General features: G+C 43.3%; 1 protein-coding gene across 21 annotated transcripts; it reads right to left on the reverse strand.

Annotated features, from left to right (window-relative positions):
* Nucleotides 1-3085: 3085 nt before the first annotated feature.
* Nucleotides 3086-14868, reverse strand: LOC117534612. 21 transcript variants are annotated; one of them, XR_004567259.1, is made up of 10 exons: nucleotides 14738-14868; nucleotides 12886-13043; nucleotides 12529-12805; nucleotides 11922-12064; nucleotides 11685-11802; nucleotides 11521-11568; nucleotides 10383-10433; nucleotides 10257-10301; nucleotides 4771-4838; nucleotides 3086-3238 (listed from the first exon to the last, which is right to left on the reverse strand). XR_004567259.1 is itself a non-coding variant. In XM_034198854.1 (9 exons), the coding sequence occupies exons 2-8, from the start codon at nucleotides 13012-13014 to the stop codon at nucleotides 10267-10269; spliced, it is 801 nt and encodes a 266-aa protein (XP_034054745.1). In that variant the 5' UTR covers nucleotides 13015-13043; nucleotides 14738-14868; the 3' UTR covers nucleotides 4776-5268; nucleotides 10257-10266. The 21 variants fall into 21 exon arrangements, 9 of the variants coding, with proteins under 9 accessions (XP_034054751.1, XP_034054745.1, XP_034054750.1 ...); XR_004567260.1 differs by lacking the exon at nucleotides 3086-3238 and adding an exon at nucleotides 4956-5268 and having other exon boundaries at nucleotides 4770-4838; XR_004567261.1 differs by lacking the exons at nucleotides 3086-3238; nucleotides 4771-4838 and adding exons at nucleotides 6088-6540; nucleotides 6698-6797 and having other exon boundaries at nucleotides 10121-10301.
* Between the last annotated feature and the right edge of the window lie 6311 nt (nucleotides 14869-21179).

Genomic DNA, 21179 nt, shown 5'->3' on the forward strand with positions numbered 1-21179 from the left:
TCTGCCTGGCTACGTTAGCTAGCTGTTTATATTAGCACCTCCAGGATATTAGCACCTCCAGGAAAATGGCGTATTTCTATATAGATATATGGCGCGCGTTGCATTGTGGGTAGCTTGTGACGTCACTGTGTGTGAAAGAATATATTTCCGCATTTTAACAGTGCAATTCAAAAGTATAAATATAGTATAAGAATATGGCAATTCGCCTTTATTGATAGCATACATTTAGGAAGAAAAAAATATTTAAAAAAAGAATATCCGAATAATGAAATTGAAACCCGAATAGTTGGCCAACGAACGAATATTTTAATAGTCGAATATTCGGGTACAGCCCTACTGCCGAGGCGCTTTTTGGGGACAGTAACAATAACAGTAGCATTTCAACAGATTTTTGACATAATAAAAACTCAAGTTAGATACCGTTATTAATCAGCTGTAAGTTTTAGTTTGTTTGAACTTATTCATTATAATTATTGTACAAAATGGTATAAGAATGCAAACTTAAATTGATTATAGTCTATTATCAATTCAGGTTAAGAAACTAGTGTTGCTTGCATCCTATTTTAAAGGCATTTATGTTTATATTCTACTAAAATGCATCAAAAAAGGGTTTGATTCTATTAATTTTGTCTTTTTTATTGCACTTTGGCAGCAGATTCCTGTGTAGCTTATTACATTATTATTATTATTATTATTAGTAAGCCTAATTTATACTTTTGTGAATAAACTCCAACTCTGTATCAACAACACTGTTGTGCAACTTAAGTTCAATACTTGGATTTGTACTTGGATTAGAAAGAGGTAAGATAAAGGATCTGCAGTATTTTATGAAGTATTAATCGTACAAAGGTCAGTTTTATACAAGTAGAAGTGTGTATTTACCTGGTAGTAGGCTGTCAGTGATGGCTACGCCTCTCTATTTGGACTGGTAGATCTCGGCAGACCGGCAACTTTAAAAGTAGCTCTCGGTTCAAAAAAGGTTGGGCACCCCTGATCTAGAACAATAGTCTTTATTTACAATATAGACAATAGGCATAATTGTAAAACAACATACATCTATTGCAGTTATAATGTCAGAATAACATACAATTGTATAAAACACAATTTGCTTACATCTTTGTTCTCTTTTGAGAATCAAACACAACTGATTTAAAGTAAAAAAATAATGCAAACAAACAAGTGAATTGAACTAAATAGCTGAATTGCTTTTAATTCACTGGCAGGAGTGACAAGTGAGGAGGAGCAACAAGTGAACAACGAGGGAGAGATTGAACAAAGAGAAAGAGTAGAGGACAGAGAGAGTAATGAAGATAGAAGAGAGGGTGCAGGTTATGGAAAGGAGAGAGACGTGGAAAATGAATGTTGACATTTTAGCCTCTTCTGCATATTCAGATCATTAATAGTAACAACTGATTCTTATGATGTATTACACTTTCAAAAATAATTTATGCTGACATTGTCAGCCCACTGACATGGTTTGAAATCAATATATTATCCAATGTGTGACCCCCCCACAGGACTTAAAAAGCACCTAACTAGATCATGAAAATCCCCAAAATCTCAGGGGGTATCCCCCGAACCCCCCTAACATATTTGAACCTCGGTATTTAGGAAATCCTGGATACAGCCCTGACAGTGAGGAGCGGTATCTCAAACTGTTTTCCAAAGCAGAAGTCCCACTTGTGAATCTGAGGATTCAGTACCTACATCTTCTCCAGCCCATACATAACGTGTGTTCTCAATGATGACCTCAGCATGGAGAAATGAGAGAAATCGTCTGGATGTGGACAGTGTCAAGGCAGAGCTGCACATTTGTGTCAACTTCACATTTGAGTGCACAGACATGTACCAGAGACTCCTTACAAACAAAAGACTCTTGGAAGCAGCCAGGAAAGGGCAAAAGTATCGAAAATAGACATTCAACTTGTGGTTAGTACACTAGTCTCATTGTGTTTTGAGTGTGAAGGATTCAGTGAAGCCAGGATAAAAACTAAAAGATAATCCCAAAGTGTCCTCCTTTTTGGTGTTATGGAAATGGCCACCCTACTCTCACTTGACACTGATTGAAGTTTCTCTTTTAAATTAACTGCATTGCTGAGGATAGTCTCACAATTCAAAACCTGCTGCAACGTTTTTAGTACAGGAATATATTGAAAAGACCTTCTGTTCTTTCGGTCAATTACATATTCTACTGGTTCCACTACACAGAACTTACTTTTATAATATTTGTTGCGCCTCCATGCAGTAGATAATGGGCCTTCTTTTCCAATAACAAGTTGAATAGGATGTGAGGTACAGAGTTCTGTCGCTAACTCTTGGACAAGTGATTCATCTACCCGACAGTTATGATCCACAAAAAACTGTGTGATAGTCTCCTGAGTGACCGGCACAGACACAGTCCCAATGAGATATTGCAGTTCCTCAAGGAGTATATTTACAGCTGCACTTGACACCAGGTAGCTATGTTCCAATTTCAGTAAAACTGAGGCTAATTTTAGCTCAACATCTTTTCTCAAATCTCTAGGTTCTTCAAAAGTTGGTTCTTCAAATTGTAAATCCTCATTTAACTCAGTGTCACTGTTAACTGACTCCAAAGCAGAAGGATTGAAGAGTGATCTGTGAACTATTCCAGGTTTTAAATCTCTAACACTTTGTGTTTTCTCCATTTATGAGTGTGGAAACTTCCATATATGTAGGTTTGATATGAACAATCAACATAAATACAAGGAACTAATTCATTATTTTTCAAATGTTGGCCAATGTGGTGAAAAAAGTCTGTTTCAGTAGTAAGTTGATTTTCGTCACAAAGATGGCACTTAAAATGTGAGATATCTGCTCTTGAGGATTGCTGAGAAGGGTGTTGTGTACAAAGATGCTTCAGTAGTGCATTCCATGTTTTACATGAAAATGGGCAGTTTTCATATAGGCAGGGATAAGAATGGTGCCTTCCATAATGTTGATGATCTAGTCTATAATGTTTTAGCAGTTCAGATCTTCTGGTACATGAATAGCCACAGTCCTTGCATCTCCACATCCATCAAATAACCAATAACTCCCCCCCCCCCCCCCCCCCCCCCAACACCATTGAAAAATGAAATCCCCAAAAAAGCAAAAATCCCCAAAAAGTTTCTACTGTATGTCCAACCGTAACAGCAGCGATGAGAGGGTTGAGGCTGAATATATAGATGTTTCCACTCGAGGAAATCAATATCCTAGATAGGAGTAAGAGGAGTCTGAAAGAGGGAGAAAAAAAGAGAGATTAACTCATAGTCTTCAAAAACATCACCAATATAAATGATCAAATCAATGGCAGAATATGATTTAACTAATGCAATCAATATAGTTGTTGAAGACCTTTGTGTGCGTTCATCTAGCTATATTTTGTATCTACGATTGTACACACCTATAGTAAGGTTAACTTAACAGTGTTTTTCGATTGGAAATTTCATATCTTGTTTGTCAAATTGCTGGGTGCGCCATTGTCTTTATCATTTTGAGATGCTCAGATCAGAGCAGACTCTTCTCACCTCCCATCTTAGTTGTTAATATTATTAGCAGGGTGGGCAATTATTTTTCCTGGGGGGCAAAATGAGAAACCCAGATTGTTGCAGGGTGCCAAACAAATGAAACACAGGAGTAACCGCTAAGTTTATCACTAAATTAAATTAATAAAACATACTGTGCACTTATTTTTCAGGATGTATTATATTGGAAATCACACCACCCAGCATCTTATTAAGATAATTACATTATATGCAGGAGTCTTTGAACCAACTGCAAAACATTTTCCATTAACAAAACAAAAAATCTCTCAGCATGCCAAAAGATAAAAACATGCACTGCAGGTCCAAAAAGCGAGGTTGAAAAATAAAACTTGAAGTTGAATTAGAACCACCATGCGGGCCGGGCCGGGACCGCATGGTGGTATGCTAGCTGCTTGCTTGCTAGCTAATAGCTAATTAACGTTACCACTGTAAAATAAGTCACGGATAAAATGAGTTAATTTATGTAACGATTTACCAACGTCGACATCACATATTGTTACCAAGTCCAAGTGTATAGTTAAACTAAACTAAGTTTAAGACTTACCAACATGGACATCACGTAATGTTAGCAAGTGTAACGTTAAACTAAAATAAGTTTAACATTTACCAATGTCGACATCAAATAATGTTACCAAGTACGTTTGCAGAGAAATGGCAAAATATATAGCACGGAAAAATAAAACTTGAAGTTGAATTAGAACCACCATGCGCACAGAATGTGCACAGGGGAGTCTCCCACTGCAGCCAGTTGGCGGAGTTTTGGCACAATTCTGTTGTTCATACCGACATTAACACTGTCTGTGCACACGGTGAACAACTCTGTCGTCTAGTGATCTAAGCCTCTGCCTCTTGTAAAGCTTCACAGTTCCGTCGGTTATGTCTTGCGCGGCTCGGCTAGCACCCAGTTCAATCAGTCATAGATAGAAAGTCTGAAGATTTTTAGCAGGGAGCGAAACGGCAACGTAGCTGCTTAATGACATGTCTAGTACTTTACTCCATTGAGTGTTGACAAGAAACACGTGTAGACGAAATATGTGCTTTGTTTTGAGGTACGCAAAGGCGCGTAGTGACACAAGTGACGTTACGCAATTCAGATTTTTGCCACGCATGCATACCTGCGTACCAGTTATGTGCACCCCTGATTATGCAGTCATATCACTAACCGTGTCACATCAGACGAAAGCACATCTGATTTGTGTGACTGATAACGTTAACTTACAAGTTACAAGTTGAAGATCCAAAACGATCAAGGAGTAGGTGCCATAATTGGCACAGTGGCCAGGAGAGTCTGACCTATGAGTGTCAAAAACAGTTTAATTCAGACGTTAAAGCCCTAAAAACAATGCAATGCAGTTATTGTACAGTTCTTTGGATAAAGCTAAATGAATGTAATTTAAATATTGTTTTGACCTCTTTTCTATATCAATAATAAAAGCTGAAGTGTGGAGAGGATTAGCCCACTCCTTCAGTTCTCGGATGATCCCAGCCTGCTCATTTTGCCAGGCCTGCACGATAGTAGGGATTGTGTACAGGCGTTGATGGCGGAAGAAGGTGCTGGCACTGATGCACTGAAGCCCAAACAGTTTCAGCATCCTTATTGTCTGGGTAGCCATGTAATCTGAAAAGTGGATGGCCCCACTCAGTAACAGGTTGCAGGCTGGCATGTTACTGTGCAGCATTGGCTGGTTCTCCAAAAACGCTCATACCCACATGTTGCACAGACCTAAGGCAAGGCAAGGCAAGGCAAGTTTATTTATATAGCACTTTTCAACACAAGGCAATTCAAAGTGCTTTACAAAAAATGAAAGAGATTAAGAAAATGGCATTTAAAATCAGTCATTAAAAAGAAAAGCTAATAAAATAAACATTAAAAGAAAAAATACATGGATAAAAGTTACAGTGCAGTCTAAGATATGAATAGTTCAATTAAAAGCAGCGACAAAAAGAAAAGTCTTCAGCCTGGATTTAAAAGTAGTCAGAGTTGTAGCGGACCTGCAGGTTTCTGGGAGTTTGTTCCAGATATTTGGAGCATAATAACTGAACGCTGCTTTACCATGTTTAGTTCTGACTCTGGGGACAGAAAGCGGACCAGTCCCTGAAGACCTGAGAGATCTGGATGGTTCATAATTTAGCAGGAGGTCAGAAATGTATTTTGGGCCTAAACCATTCAGTGCTTTATAAACCAGCAGCAGTATTTTGAAATCTATTCTAAGAGATGTGAAAAGCAGAAAATTGCCAGTACAACTCTTACAGCCCGTCCACACGGCGGCGTGCGTTGAAGCGTCAACGCAGCTTCCCATTCACTTTGAATGGGGTGACGTCACGCTTTGCCGAACTGCATTGTGGTTCCGTGGTGGCGCTTTGCCTCCATTGCTCGCTTCAAAAGTTGAGAAAAGTTCACCTTTTCAAGCTTCGACGGAAGTGTCAGCCAATCAAATCATATGTGACCCGCTCCATGAGTGTGTGTGTGTGGCGTGTGTGGGGCACTAGCCAGCATCCAGCCACAATAGTGTGTGTGTGTGTGTGTGTGTGTGTGTGTGTGTGTGTGTGTGTGTGTGTGTGTGTGGCACTAGCCAGCGTCCAGCCACAATAGCGTGTGTATGTGTCTGTGCGTGCGTGTGTGGGGCACTAGCCAGCGTCCGGCCACAATAGAGTGTGTGTGTGGGGCACTAGCCAGCGTCCAGCCAGAATAGAGTGTGTGTGCGTGCGTGTGTGGAGCACTAGCCAGCGTCCAGCCACAATAGCGCACGTGTGTGTGTGTGTGTGTGTGCGTGCGTGCGTGCGTGGGGCACTAGCCAGCGTCCAGCCACAATAGCGTGTATGTGTCTGTGCGTGCGTGTGTGGGGCACTAGCCAGCGTCCAGCCACAATAGCGTGTGTATGTGTCTGTGCGTGCGTGTGTGGGGCACTAGCCAGCGTCCAGCCACAATATGTGTTAAACTTAATCACTTTCCAGGCACAGCCAGTTGGAGGTCCTTAACGGGTTTCAGCTCCTCCTTCAACAAATACAAATAAGTTAGATTTCGGTTACCCAGCTGTTGGTATGAAATTACCTCCAAGGCATAACTGGAAAAGACAGACAAGTCAATACATGTATCGACAGAATGCTAGATTGAAAAGTCTAAATGGCTATAATGTGAGTGTTGGCCATACCGACAGTGGTTGTCGGCGGGGCAGCCTAAGAAGAGGCTGGAGTTTTCCTGCTAAAAGTGCCTTTGCCTCCTCCGTCCAAAACGCAAAGCGCTGTCCATGCCTTTGAAATAATCAAGTATGATACTTTCAACAAGACCAAAAAGACCTCATGAAAGACGATACAAGAAGTGAGGATACCCGGCCCGGAGGAAGCCCGGGGTCCCCTTCTGGAGCCAGGCCCAGAAGGAGGACTCGTCGGCGAGCGTCTGGTGGCCGGGCTTGCCACGGAGCCCGGCCGGGCCCAGCCCGAAAAGGCAACGTGGGCAACACCTCCGCTTCTCCGTCCCGCGGGCCCACCACCTACGGGAAACATCAATGGGGTCGGGTGCGCTGCCAGAAGGGTGGCAGTGAAAGCGGAGGGTCTCGACGGACCAGACCCGGGCGACAGAAGCTGGCTTTGGGGACGTGGAACGTCACCTCTCTGGGGGGGAAGGAGCCGGAGCTTGTGCGGGAGGTGGAGCGTTACCAGTTGGATCTGGTTGGGCTCACCTCTACGCACAGCGTCGGCTCTGGAACCTTACTTCTGGATAGGGGTTGGACTCTATTCTTCTCCGGAGTTGCTCAAGGTGTGAGGCGCCGGGCGGGTGTGGGGATACTCACAAGTCCCCGGTTAGGTGCTTCGTTGTTGGAGTTTACCCCAGTGGACGAGAGGGTCGCCTCCCTACGCCTGCGGGTTATGGGGGGGAAAACTCTGACTGTTGTGTGTGCTTATGCACCCAACAGCAGTTCAGAGTATACGGCCTTCTTGGAGACCCTGGAAAGAGTCCTGTATGGGGCTCCTGAAGGGGACTCTTTAATCTTGCTGGGAGACTTCAACGCACATGTGGGCAATGATGGAGACACTTGGAGGGGCGTGATTGGGAGGAACGGCCCCCCTGATCTGAACCGGAGTGGTGGTTTGTTACTGGACTTCTGTGCTAGTCATGGATTGGCCATAACAAACACCATGTTCGAACATAAGGATGCTCATAAGTGTACGTGGTACCAGAGCACCCTAGGCAGAAGGTCCATGATCGATTTCGTTATCGTATCATCGGACCTGAGGCCGTATGTTTTGGACACTCGGGTAAAGAGAGGGGCGGAGTTGTCAACTGATCACCATCTGGTGGTGAGTTGGGTCGAGTGGCGAGGGAAGCCTCTGGATAGACCTGGTAAGCCTAAACGTGTAGTTCGGGTGAACTGGGAACGTCTGGAGGAGGCCCAAGTTCAGGAGGCCTTCAACTCACACCTCCGGCGGAGCTTTTCGGGCATTCCTGTGGAGGTTGGGGACATTGAACCAGAGTGGTCGGTGTTCAAAGCCTCTATTGCCGAAGCCGCGGCGGGGAGCTGTGGTCTCAAGGTCCTAGGTGCCTCAAGGGGCGGTAACCCTCGAACCTCCTGGTGGACACCGGTGGTCAGGGAAGCCGTCCGACTGAAGAAGGAGGCCTTCAGGGATTTGTTATCCCGGGGGACTCCCGAGGCAGTTGCAAGGTACCGACAGGCCCGAAGGGCAGCAGCCTCATCCGTGGCCGAGGCAAAGAAGCGGGTGTGGGAGAAGTTCGGAGAAGACATGGAGAAGGACTTTCGGGCGGCACCAAAGTTGTTCTGGAAAACTGTCCGACACCTCAGGAGGGGGAAGCAGGGGACCATCCAAGCTGTGTACAGTAAGGATGGGACGTTGTTGACCTCAACTGATGGAGTGTTAGGGCGTTGGAAGGAACACTTTGAGGAACTCCTGAACCCGACAACTCCGCCCTCTATGTTAGAGGCAGAGCTGGAGTATGACGGGGGATCAACACCAATCTCCCGGGGGGAGGTCACTGAGGTCGTCAAACAACTCCACAGTGGCAAAGCCCCGGGGGTGGATGAGATCCGCCCGGAAATGCTGAAGGCTCTGGGTGTTGAGGGACTGTCATGGTTGACACGTCTCATCAACGTTGCGTGGAAGTCGGAAACAGTACCGAAGGAGTGGCAGACCGGGGTGGTGGTTCCCCTATTTAAAAAGGGGGATCAGAGGGTGTGTGCCAATTACAGAGGCATCACACTACTCAGCCTCCCCGGGAAAGTTTACTCTAAGGTACTCGAAAGGAGGGTCAGGCCGATTGTCGAACCTCAGATTGAGGAGGAACAATGCGGATTCCGTCCTGGTCGTGGAACGACGGATCAGCTTTTTACTCTCGCAAGGATCCTGGAGGGGGCCTGGGAGTACGTTTATCCGGTCTACATGTGTTTTGTAGACTTGGAGAAGGCGTATGACCGAGTTCCCAGGGAGTTACTGTGGGAGGTGCTGCGGGAGTATGGGGTGAGGGGGTCTCTACTCAGGGCCATCCAATCTCTGTACTCCCAAAGCGAGAGCTGTGTCCGGGTCCTCGGCAGTAAGTCGGACCCATTTCCGGTGAGGGTTGGCCTCCGCCAGGGCTGCGCTTTGTCACCAATCCTGTTTGTAATATACATGGATCGGATTTCGAGGCGTAGTCATGGGGGAGGGGGTCTGCAGTTCGGTGGACTAAGGATTGCACCACTGCTTTTTGCAGATGATGTGGTTCTAATGGCTTCATCGGTCTGCGACCTTCAGCACTCACTGGATCGGTTCGCAACCGAGTGTGAAGCGGCTGGGATGAGGATCAGCACCTCCAAATCTGAGGCCATGGTTCTCAGCAGGAAACCGATGGACTGTCCACTCCAGGTAGGGAATGAGTCCTTACCCCAAGTGAAGGAGTTCAAGTATCTCGGGGTCTTGTTCTCGAGTGAGGGAACAATGGAGCGTGAGATGGGCCGGAGAATCGGAGCAGCGGGAGCGGTACTGCAGTCGCTTTACCGCACCGTTGTGACGAAAAGGGAGCTGAGCCAGAAGGCAAAGCTCTCGGTCTTCCGGGCCATTTTCGTTCCTACCCTCACCTATGGTCATGAAGGATGGGTCATGACCGAAAGAACGAGATCGCGGATACAAGCGGCCGAGATGGGTTTTCTCCGCAGGGTGGCTGGTGTCTCCCTTAGGGATAAGGTGAGAAGTTCGGTCATCAGGGAGGGACTCGGAGTTGAGCCGCTCCTCCTTCGCGTCGAAAGGAGCCAGTTGAGGTGGTTCGGGCACCTAGTTAGGATGCCACCTGGGCGCCTCCCTAGGGAGGTGTTCCAGGCACGTCCAGCTGGGAAGAGACCAAGGGGTAGACCTAGGACCAGGTGGAGGGATTATATCTCTTCGCTGGCCTGGGAGCGCCTTGGGATCCCCCAGTCAGAGCTGGTTGATGTCGCCAGGGAAAAGAAAGTTTGGGGCTCTCTGCTGGAACTGCTACCCCCGCGACCCGATCACGGATAAGCGGGAGAAGATGGATGGATGGATACTTTCAACATAGTGTCATCATGAAGAAGAAGAACAACTATTTCCCTGTTAAACAATTATCCTACCCTTCAATGCAGAACCTCTCCATTAGCTGCAAACACCACCACTGGATGGCACTTCACTATATAATACACATGTAATGTCGGTGAATTTGAATCCAACTTCTGTGTTTCTACCAAAGTTACAGGAATGAATACTTACTTCCAAGAAGTCAAATGGAGCGCCAGTGCAGATGCAGAGTGCGTACTGTGAAATACAGAGGAAGGGTATGATGTCAGTGACTTTAAACTACCAGAAAAACATTGTGTAGAAATTGCGGACATTTACCATCAGCATGAGGACACCACAGTGGTTTCCAGTAGTTTGTTGTGGGAAGCCCTGAAAAACACAAAACTGATTGTCATATGTTTTATCAGTGTGTTAGAAATACAAATAAAAGTAACATGTTCATGTGGTGGTCTATAAATGTGACTGACAGAGTGATCATTATGAAAACTGCAAGCATGTACATTAGTATGACACTCTGTCGACATAACACTTAAAACAATTATGTCAAAGTCACTGCCAGTTTTCTCGGTCCAAGTTCCTTTATCAAGACCATGTGCAATTTGTCTGAAAAGCAAATGAATGCACATAGTTACATATCTGCTGTGGTAACCCTAGCTTAAACTACGCCAAACCTTAACTGGGCTTATATCAAAACATGTAGCGATAGAACAAGGCTTATATAGAAATGTGAAGCCATAGAACAAGGCTTATATAGAAATGTGAAGCCATAGAACAAGGCTTATATAGAAATGTGAAGCCATAGAACAAGGCTCCTCATGAAACATGCCACTATTAAACTTGAACAGAAACAGTCAAACCAACTTGAAAAATATTGTTAGGCCACAGAACAGGGCAACATGTTAATCTTAATTCTGGACCTACATATGGTTCTGTATGCGTCATCTCCAAAACCACCAGGAAGAATAGAGTAAAAAAAAAAAGGATTTCCCTTTCTGCTATCAATAACACCTGCAACAAAAACATGTCTAAATGATCTCACTGCAAACACATTGGGAATATAACTTTGATATAGCGTAAATTCTATGTATCTCAATTTATCAATTTGTACTCAACACATAGCAGGTAGTGATCAGCGTGATCCTGTTGTCTGCTCCATGCAGGAAACAAAATGGCATCCTTAGCCAATGTTGTCCTGGTAGCATTGAAATATAAATACATAAATACCATACCTAATTTATAATTTCATGCAATTCAAATGTGTAAAAAAGTTATAGTACTGCACTGGAACTCACCAGGAGGCTAACATTTGTGGTTTTCCAGGTGGGCACAGTAAACATGTCCACAATGTGAACACCTTTTCCCTGTTCAGAGTATTGAGCATTACCTCAAATCAACCAACACAGAATGTGTAGCCTACCTCAAAAAGTGTAAGTTTATGAGACTATATAGAAATTACATGTCTCTGGGCAGCCTCCCCCATTATCTTCAGACAGGCATTTCCAATCTAAGAGTAATTAAATGAAATAAAATGTTAGTCGCATGAGAAACTGAACTTCAATGTCATTTTCCTTTGACTTTCAATCTAAGTGAGTGAAATTACAGCAACATGTGTGTACTCACATTGGCATCCATGCACCGAGCTAAACCCAAAGTCAAAGTCCTCACGGGTGACACAGACATCTCCATCTCTGACTATTAGTTCTCCTGCAGGTTGACTGCTGTCAAGGACGTATTTCAGCTAAAAAGCAATTCAATATTCAGTTATCCAACAGTTGAGTAACCCACTATCATCCTCATTGCACTGCGTGTTGGCATAAGCCATCCGTCAATATGATGTTGATTGGATTTGTCAATTACCAGTTTGTCCTGAAGAGGACCCAAGTCCTTTCTCCATTTCTCTCCTCTGCAAGCATATGAATGTTGCATTCCTTCATTCGTTTTCAGATACTGGTGGTCATGGAGAAAAGCCAGCTTAGTCAGCTCCACTAACATGGAACAGTCTGCAAAAAGAATGGAAAATTACCAAGCTAGTACCACCATGTTTTTAAAGCTCGGTTGGATGCTACAAAATCAGATGCTGTTGGTACCTGTACATGTGGTTAAATATGTAAATTGTAATCCCTGTACATGTTGCTGTATGATGTCCTGTTGTTTATGTTTTTATGTCTTCTTGTGGAACCTACTGCTGCAGGTCTCCCTTGAAAAAGAGATCATTGATCTCAATGGGATTTTACCTGGATAAATAAAGGTTTTGAATTTAATTAGTCAGTCCACGATCTGAAAACACAAAAAGCATTTGTCTTTTGTGAATGATAGTCATTTCAATTGTTAGTTCTCCTGGACTTGGCCGGTTCAGGTTCCTGTATTTGTTATTCTATATAAGAAAAACAATCTTCGGATGTTAATTGCACCACAGCGGGTTTGATCAAGTAACAGGATTAAGAGGTTAAATTGAGACTCTTACTTTCCAATCTGTAATACGGCCTTAGCCGTGAGACATTCAGCTGCTTCTTGGTTCCGTTGCCTTTCACCACAGTGGCCACACCTTTGGAAGTGACAAGGGCAACCGCAAATGGTCCTTGGTGATGGCTAGCAAGACCTTCTTTACGGGACCGTTTCATGGGTTTTTTGGAGATGAGCACCTCATCACCACTGTTTATGGAGCAAATGCGTACGTTTCGCTTACGTTTTCCATAAGACTTTTGCTGTCTTGCCTGGGCATTTTCTATGTTGTTAAGAACCTACAAAATCAGAGTGAATTGAAGTTAACATTCTCTCATATTAGCCTTTCAATGTCGGTTGGATTTGAAAGGGCACTGACCTTTTTATTCAACTCCTTCATTTGGCTCACCACAGTGTCGATGTCCTCCTCTGGATCTCCTATGTCAAATGTATCTCCCATGGGACAGGCATTCATCACCTCAGGTAAGCGTGGATGCCGGTTGAACATAAATACAAAGGAGTATGCTTTGTGGAAGCCTGGATACAAATAAGATGAGCATTTACCAAGGTAAAGGTCACTATTACCATCAGGTAAAACAAAAAACATGTAATGAACAACCAGGAGGAAAACACCATGAAACACTTATTGCAAAGCTGTGTTTATGCCATACACAACTGCAGGCAGGTGGATGTCACAGTCATTGTGATTATTGTTGACATATTTTCTAAGAGCCCGTTTTACATTTTGATTTGTTCGTTCATCTTAAACATTGAAACATTGTGACAGAATAATATTTAATGATATTTTTCTTACAAAAGTCTGGAGACATGTACGAATTACATTAAAAAAACCTGGCCGTTTGTCTGAGGGTGATACGCACTGGACACAGAATGTTGGATCCCAAGAACCTCAAATATGTTCTCATTTAACTGTAGATAGTTCAAACAGGAATAGTTACAGAGGTTCTGACATTGATAACTGTTATATGTGGACAAAATAAAACTAACAGGAGCAAAGTTTTTACACTAGCCAGCTCATGCCTGTAGCACGCATTAGATAGGTTTCTCAAGATGTAGCCCCTCAGTGAATTATTGGGAAGCCCCTACACCAGGGATCACCAACTACATTTGTCCAAGGGCCAAAATGTATCCAATAGACACTATCGCCAGCGATTTTTATATAGCCCAGAATTTTGAAGTGGGGGGGGGTGCTAGTGGAGCACGCTCAGGTACTGTGGACCGCATAAAGCTTAGCAGACTCTTCACGCTAACGAAGGATCACTTCTAGGCAGGGTTGGGAGGGTTACTTTGTAAATGTAATCAGTTACTGAATACATGCTCTGAAAGTAATCAGAATACAGTTACAGTTACGTGTCTTAAAAATGTATTCAGATTACTTTTAGAATACTTTTGGATTACTTTCTTTTTCCATAACAGATGGGTATGTTTTGGTGAACAGGAGACACGTATTTTACTGTTTTAATGGCTTATCAAGAACTCAAACACAACATCTTGGTGTCATTCTGGACAGCTCCCTCTCATCTGCACCCCACATAAAAAACATCACCCAGACTGCATTCTTTGTACTGTCTTAAAACTTTTCCTTGGAATATGTTATGAATTGTAAGGTGTCCTTGGGTGCTTTGAAAGGCGCCCCTAAATAGAATGCATTATCATTATTATGTATTATCTGAAACGATGTAATAACTTTCAAAACTTTTTCCAGTCACTTTCCCCATGCATTCAGCAGCAGCAGGCCATTCACTTTGATTTGATCCCGTTATAAATGTCATCATCTCGACAATAAAGAAATGCTACATAAACGTTATCTTGCACATTTTATCGAACCATCTCCGTTTCTAACTTTCAATATAGTTTAAAAGAGATCTCTCTCTCTCTCATCTGCGTGCGGGGGCGGGGCCTCACAGGCACTTTACATCTCTCTCTCGCTCACAGACATGCAGCGCCGTGCAGTGTGCACACAGTTCTGCCGGTAATGAATATTACATTTTGTGAGGAAACTTTTCCACCAATAATTCCAAAAAGTATTCCAAAATGTATTCACTTCAGGTTTACGAAAGTAACTGTAATCAGATTACTCGTTTTTCAAATGTAACGCCAGCTGAATACAGTTAGCCTACTTGATTTTTGTATTCTGATTACGTAACGCCGTTACATGTATTCCGTTACAACCCAACGTTGCTTCTAGGCTACTGTCCCGCAGCTCCTACCTGTCTGTAGGACTCTGTCGCAGCAGGGCTACTGCTGTGGTGCGGACCGCATTAACCAGACTCTTCACAACGAAGGATCAATTCTTGTTCAAGGCAGGGAAGGTTTCGCAGTACGCAGTCTACTGACCCGCAGCTGCTGCCTCTCTGTTGGACTCCGGTACTGCACCTTACTCACGAGACGTTGTTAAAAAAAAAAATGGGTGGGAGGCGAACGCAGTAACCACTCCGCCAATGCCACAGTCACCCCCGTCGTGCGGGCCGGATGTGGCCCGCGGGCCGCCAGTTGGTGATCACTGCCCTACACGGTTAAGTATTGCTTAGATAATTAAGCCAGAAGCAGGTAGCTGATTGACGAACTCCTTGCCTTGGTCAGTGATGATTTTTCTGACAATGCCGAAAGTGTACATCGTTTTCACTACAGCTGCTTCAGCTGCAGTCTTTGATGTGAGCGGCTCAGCTGCAACCCACTTGGTGTACAAGTCCGTCATGGTCATCACATATTTGTTCTGATTGGCCGTTTCACGAAGCGGGCCAATAAGGTCCAAACCGACTACCTCCCAAGCAGCTTTAACCTGATAAAAATATTTCCTGTTAACTTCATGAATGAAATGCATTAGCCTTCCTTCAAATCCAAGCATGAACTACTGTACCTTTATATAATGCAGAACTGGTGGCTGGGTTTTCATAGGGTCATCTAACTGGCAGCGATGACAACATCTCACCTGACACAAGAGTTAATAACACAATAACACTATATATATATATCAAATGCTTCAGGACCATTTCAAATGTATATATATAACATGCTTCAGGACAAAGTACAACCATAACTTACCCAGTTAGTAACATCAGTTGTAAGAGTTGACCAGTAGTAGCCAGCAATGACTGTTTCTGGTGCCTCTCAAACCATTGTGGCACTCTGTGAGGGCAGACAGCTTTTCCTCCTCGGACAAGATTACCAAACCCATGTATTGCTAGTTGGAACCAATATAGAACAACGGGCCATCAACAAAAAAAAGAGCTTAGTAACTTAAACATTTTTATTTAACTATTATGTCAAATTCACAATAACAAGGCACATACACTTCAATGTTCATCACATCAATTCATAAAAGTGAGGGCATTTTGAACAGAAACACAAAAAAAGGGGTCATTCAGGAATAAAATTATTATATTATAAAAAATAATAAATTATATTATAATATTGAATTAAATATTTTTGTATAGTATTATTTCATTTAGAAAGGCAATACAATACAATACAAATACAATACAAAACTTGGGACAGAGCTAAGTAACTGATGACATTAAAAGTAACTGCACAGTAAGTCACAACACAAAATAACAGGAGAATGAGAATGAATTACCTTTTACTGTAAAGTTCGATGACGCACGGCGCATTTCATCTCGCTCATTTTTAGAGAGGTCTGTGTGAAATTCACCTTCAGACATGTATTCACTCAAATTGTTGTAAAACACAAAAGTCTTCATTCTGTCAGATGCAATGCAAATCGCCGTTTGTCACATGTAAAAACTTGCGCATTCGCATTGCATATTTGCCAGCCGTTTCTAGACGGTCTAGATGCCAAGTGTCCTATTTGGGTTGCCATCCGGAGTTCTCCAATATGGTGGACCATCTCGCACATGCGCACTGCAGATCGGGTAGTGACAACTGTGTATACATTGAAAAGATAATACATTTGCAACATAGGTAGTCCAAATGTTTGGAAATGCATGTGTCTATAATAAGAAGATGAATCCACGAGGACATCCATCCAGGACTTATGATCCAGGACCACAGCAACAGGCACAGCCACGACTCAAGATCCAGGGCTCGCGATCCAGGACTCAGGACCACAGCAACAGGATCAGCCATGACTCCGGATCCCGCCATATATAGACACCAGAAAGACATTTGGGGAAGCTGGGTTATTCAGAACGTGATAGTACACAGGTACAGACAGAGAGAAGGAAGAAGTAAGGTGTCCCCCGACAAACTAAGCCTATAGCAGCAAGACTAGGGGCTGAATCTAATCTAATTTTGAGTTGTATACACTGTTGGAAAGAGGAGATTCCTAGCTTTCTAATGATATCAGGATTGTTTTTGTACTCCAAATATTAAGTATGAGGGAATATTTCTGTCTTTACTCCTAGATATTTAACCTTTTGCCCTTTGACGTTTATGACCAACCCTGGCTCTGTTATCTCCCGTAAGGAATGTGCTAATGCAGTCATATGTTGATATTTCTCAGTCTATGACCGGTCAACTCTGGGTCACAAATGGTTTATGGGTGAGAACGCTGGCTTCGAGGCCATTAAGGGTCAGACGCTAGTGATTCAGTGGGCCCAGCTGTTTAGATTATCTGCCCCAATATGTTGTTTAACTCTCTGTAAACTAGTTAAAAGGTCTATCGAGAGAGAGGCTGGGCAGAATTGATGTGGCAACCCACCGTGCAGTCAGAACCTCTGGCTGCTGTGACTTGTGATGTGAAATTCTCCGGCCGATACTTGTAATAAACTACCAGTGTTTGACATCAAAGCTCCAACGTGTCTCTCTGAGTCCTGACTCTCCATTGCTGCAGAAGTTTCCCTTACATTAACCAAAATATGTCACATTATATAATGACTGTCACCAAGACATCATTTTGAGAAAAAGGCCTTTAAAGTTTCCTCTTCTCTAGAATCCATCGATCTGATTGATTATTAGCGGAGCAAATTATCAAACTACTACTACGGAGGAAAGATATTTTCGTTTGGATTACTCGTCTGGGGGAAGCTCGCGAATGTGTGTGTGTGTGTAATTTTGCGTTTGTGTGTATTGTGTTTGTTTCCCGGGGAAAACACTCACGAGAAACACCGACTGTTGTTATGCCTGCTGTGACATCAAGTTACTCCGTTCTCCGCTTGTAATTATGCCGTTACAAGCTTCAAAGTTGTATTTATCATCTGAATTTGCCGAAACAAGTTTAATATTCTGAAAGCCAAGACTTTGTTTATTTGAAATCAGATGAAAACAAATTGTAACGGACCCTGCCGTGTTATCTATGATTACTATACGCCTTACATTAATAATTTCAGCCGGAGGGAGGGGAAGCTGCGCTACGGAACAGCAGAGTGGCGAGGGAGAGCTGTCATCTTCCCTTTATAAGCTTCAAAAATGTATTTATCGTGTGATTTTGGAAATAAAAGTTTCATATTCTGAAAGCCAAGACTTTGTTTGTTTAAAGGTCCCATGTCATGCTTTTCTGGTTATTACCGTCCCCTTGTGTGTTATGAAGGTTTTTATGCATGTAAACGGTCTGCAGAGTCCAAAACCCTTAAAGTACACCTTGTAGGGCCGGGGTCACCAACCTTTTTTAGGGTGAGGGCTACTTAAAAAAATTAAACAAGTCGGGGGCTACTTTTACTCTTTTTTTTATTTTTGCAGTGTATATATTTAGCACATTTTAACATTATATGCTTACCTTTAACCTTTGTGTGCTGTTTGGGTCTGTGGGACCCATTTGCAGTATTTACAAAAATAACATGCATGCAATTTAAATATTTTAACCTGCTTTATTTGGGGGTGGACCTCACACCCTGTAGGGGGGTCCGGGGGCATGCCCCCCGGGAAGATGTTTTTTAAAATGTTGACGTTAAATGCATCAATCTGGAGCACTTTGAGCACAAAATTAATTTCTGGATACAGCTCTCAACACTCAGATGAAAGGGAGATTTATACTTTTCAATAATCCAAACATCTTTAGAATATGATCACAACCAATAACAAATCATTTAAACTGGTTTATTCTTATCTTATGTTACCTAGTTAGCATTCTTTCTTTTTATGTATGCATATTTTACTAATCACTCCCCTTTTAAACTGTTTTTTGTTTTTTTTACTGTCCTATAGTACACATTGGAATGATTTCTTACTTTATCTATATTAAATAGAGAAAGGTGTGGTCTCCCTAGCTCGCTCGCTCGCTCTCTGTCTCGCTCGCTCACAGAGGCTATGTGCTCCTCCGTGGCGATGACGGCTTGCGTTAAAAAATAATAAACATATTTGTAAAGTGGGGAGACACAAACGGGATTTCGAAAAGTGCGGGGGACATGTCCCCCCTGTCCCCAGTGGAAATTACGCCATGCGTGTGTGTGCGTCAAGTGCAATAAATATATATGCAAGTTGCAACTGTGAAGAATTGAAGATTATATCACCTGATATATAAGGAGTGTGTTACATTTGAATGGCAGAAAGTCTTGTTGCAATTTCCAGATATTAAAAGAGGCCCCTTGAGTTTCTCTGTTGATTATCAATAGTCTGTGCAAATAACAGGGGAAGCCAAAGGGGGATTTTCCTCAGATATAATACAGTTACATTCTTGTTGGTTAATGAGGCATGTCCGGCAGACCCAGAAGAGGCCTTGAGAATTGAGTCACACAGTTAAGGTCTGAATTATCAATAAATGTATTCAGTCCAGTAGTGTTAATTTCGTCAGCTATTTTTTAATTTAGTTTTAGTCTTAGTCCTGTGTTACATTTTCTTTCTAGTTTTAGTCATATTTAGTCACCTTCATCCTGTTTTTATTTAGTCAAGATTTAGTCGACTAAAAGTCTGAGCATTTTAGTCATATTTTAGTCTACTTTTTGTCAATGAAAACTGTTGAGTCTTTTTTAGTCATCAGATTATATAGAACATTTCAGTCAAACTTGTCTAGTCAAAACTAATAATTTGTCATATTAGTCAAACTTATTTCACAATAAGATTATATCTTGTCCTTATTTGATGAAAAACACAGGTTGAATGATTAAGAAAGCAGCTTTGCAGAGAGTATCTGGTTTGTGGTGTTTTTACCAGCTGTGTTATGGCCACATTGCTTCCCTTCTGATAAAACAATGCATTCGCTTTTTTTCTCCGCCTCATTGCAGCGAAAAAGGGCCCAAATATCACGTAGTTTCTTTCTCCCAAGCAGTGGTGGCTTTAGACTTTTTCGTTGTCAGTCATTTTGACGGACAGGATCGTAACATTTCCGTCATAATCCATTATTATCCGTCGAGCGCACAATTTATCAATCACTCGCACTGACGGGGGGATATACGGTTAACGCGAGTGCGACCACTGCTCCCAAGCCCTGTTGTTACCATTTTATTTTCTGTTAAATATGGTTAGTTAAACCATGAGTTAGACCCGAGTCTTCCTGACAGTTCATATTTTGCCGCTGCCCGGTGTAATTCAAATCTACCGCCGCGCGCAGCACAGACACACAGCTGCTGTCGCAATGATGAAGAAGAGGACGATGATGAAGAATATGACGATGAAGACGAAGAGGATGGAGACAAAGACTGCGGTCGAGGGGAGGACGATCCAGCGAGAGAGACTTTTCTCTCAAAGAACGGACGGCTGAATTGGTCCTCTTTGCCCTACGAGGGGATCTCCGGGGGTCTCCTCCGGGGGCCCCACCGCGCACGCACGAGACATTGAGTCCGCTTTCCGCCTGTTTGTCACCCCGGCCATCGAGCGAGTCGTCCTCGACATGACGAACCTGGAGGGCGCGCGGAGATACGGAGATTGTACACAGGGCTGTTGATCTTGGCGGGCGTGTACAAGTCCCGGAGAGCGGCAGGGCCGTTTTCCGCGCCACCATGCCCCTCAAACTCTTTCACCTGTTCTCCCGGATGCTGAGGTTCGACGACCGCGCCACCAGAGCCGAGAGGCGCGCCGGGGACATACTGGCAGCCGTGCGCCGGGTCTGGGACATGTGGACGGAGCGGCTCCCGTACCTCTACGAGCCCGGGCCCGAGGTCACGGTGGACAAGCAACTGGTTCCGTTCAGAGGTAGGTAGGTAGGTAGGTGACGCGTCCGTCCCTCCGTGTATCTATCCATCTATCTATCTATCTTTCCATTTATCCCTCTCTCTAGCCATCTATCCGTCTACTACATCTACAGATGTAGAGCTTCATTTCAGACGCCTACCCTTGCGGGTCCGTGATCTGCACGGGGTGGGCCCCTGCTGAAAAGGAAAACCCCCCCGCAGGACTTGATACGCCCCCTTGATAAATACATTTTATTTTAATGAAACCAGCTGCAATGGATCATGGATCCACCAGGGGGAGCCGTGAAAAGCTGCCACACTGGAACTCATGTGAAATAAACAGCTGATAGATCTACAGGTATCTGATATAGCGGATATTTGTTAAGATCCATATGTCATGGATAGGATCATATTCTGTGCTAAATAAGAGACATGTAATCATTTACAAAACATCACCATGTTTTTATTTAACAAAATAATGTTGTTTAATTCACGTAGGTGTAAGTACAAAACCATCGCTATGTTTTTTCATCAGGAAATGCAGCCCGGCTCAAACAAACAATTTTCAATCATCATCCTCACGATCATTTAATGTATCATATGTTCGCGAATTGAAATGAATGCACTAATACATGTAGTTTAATCCACG

The sequence above is a fragment of the Gymnodraco acuticeps genome, unplaced genomic scaffold, assembly GCF_902827175.1.
Source record: "Gymnodraco acuticeps unplaced genomic scaffold, fGymAcu1.1, whole genome shotgun sequence".
Classification (NCBI taxonomy): domain Eukaryota; kingdom Metazoa; phylum Chordata; class Actinopteri; order Perciformes; family Bathydraconidae; genus Gymnodraco; species Gymnodraco acuticeps.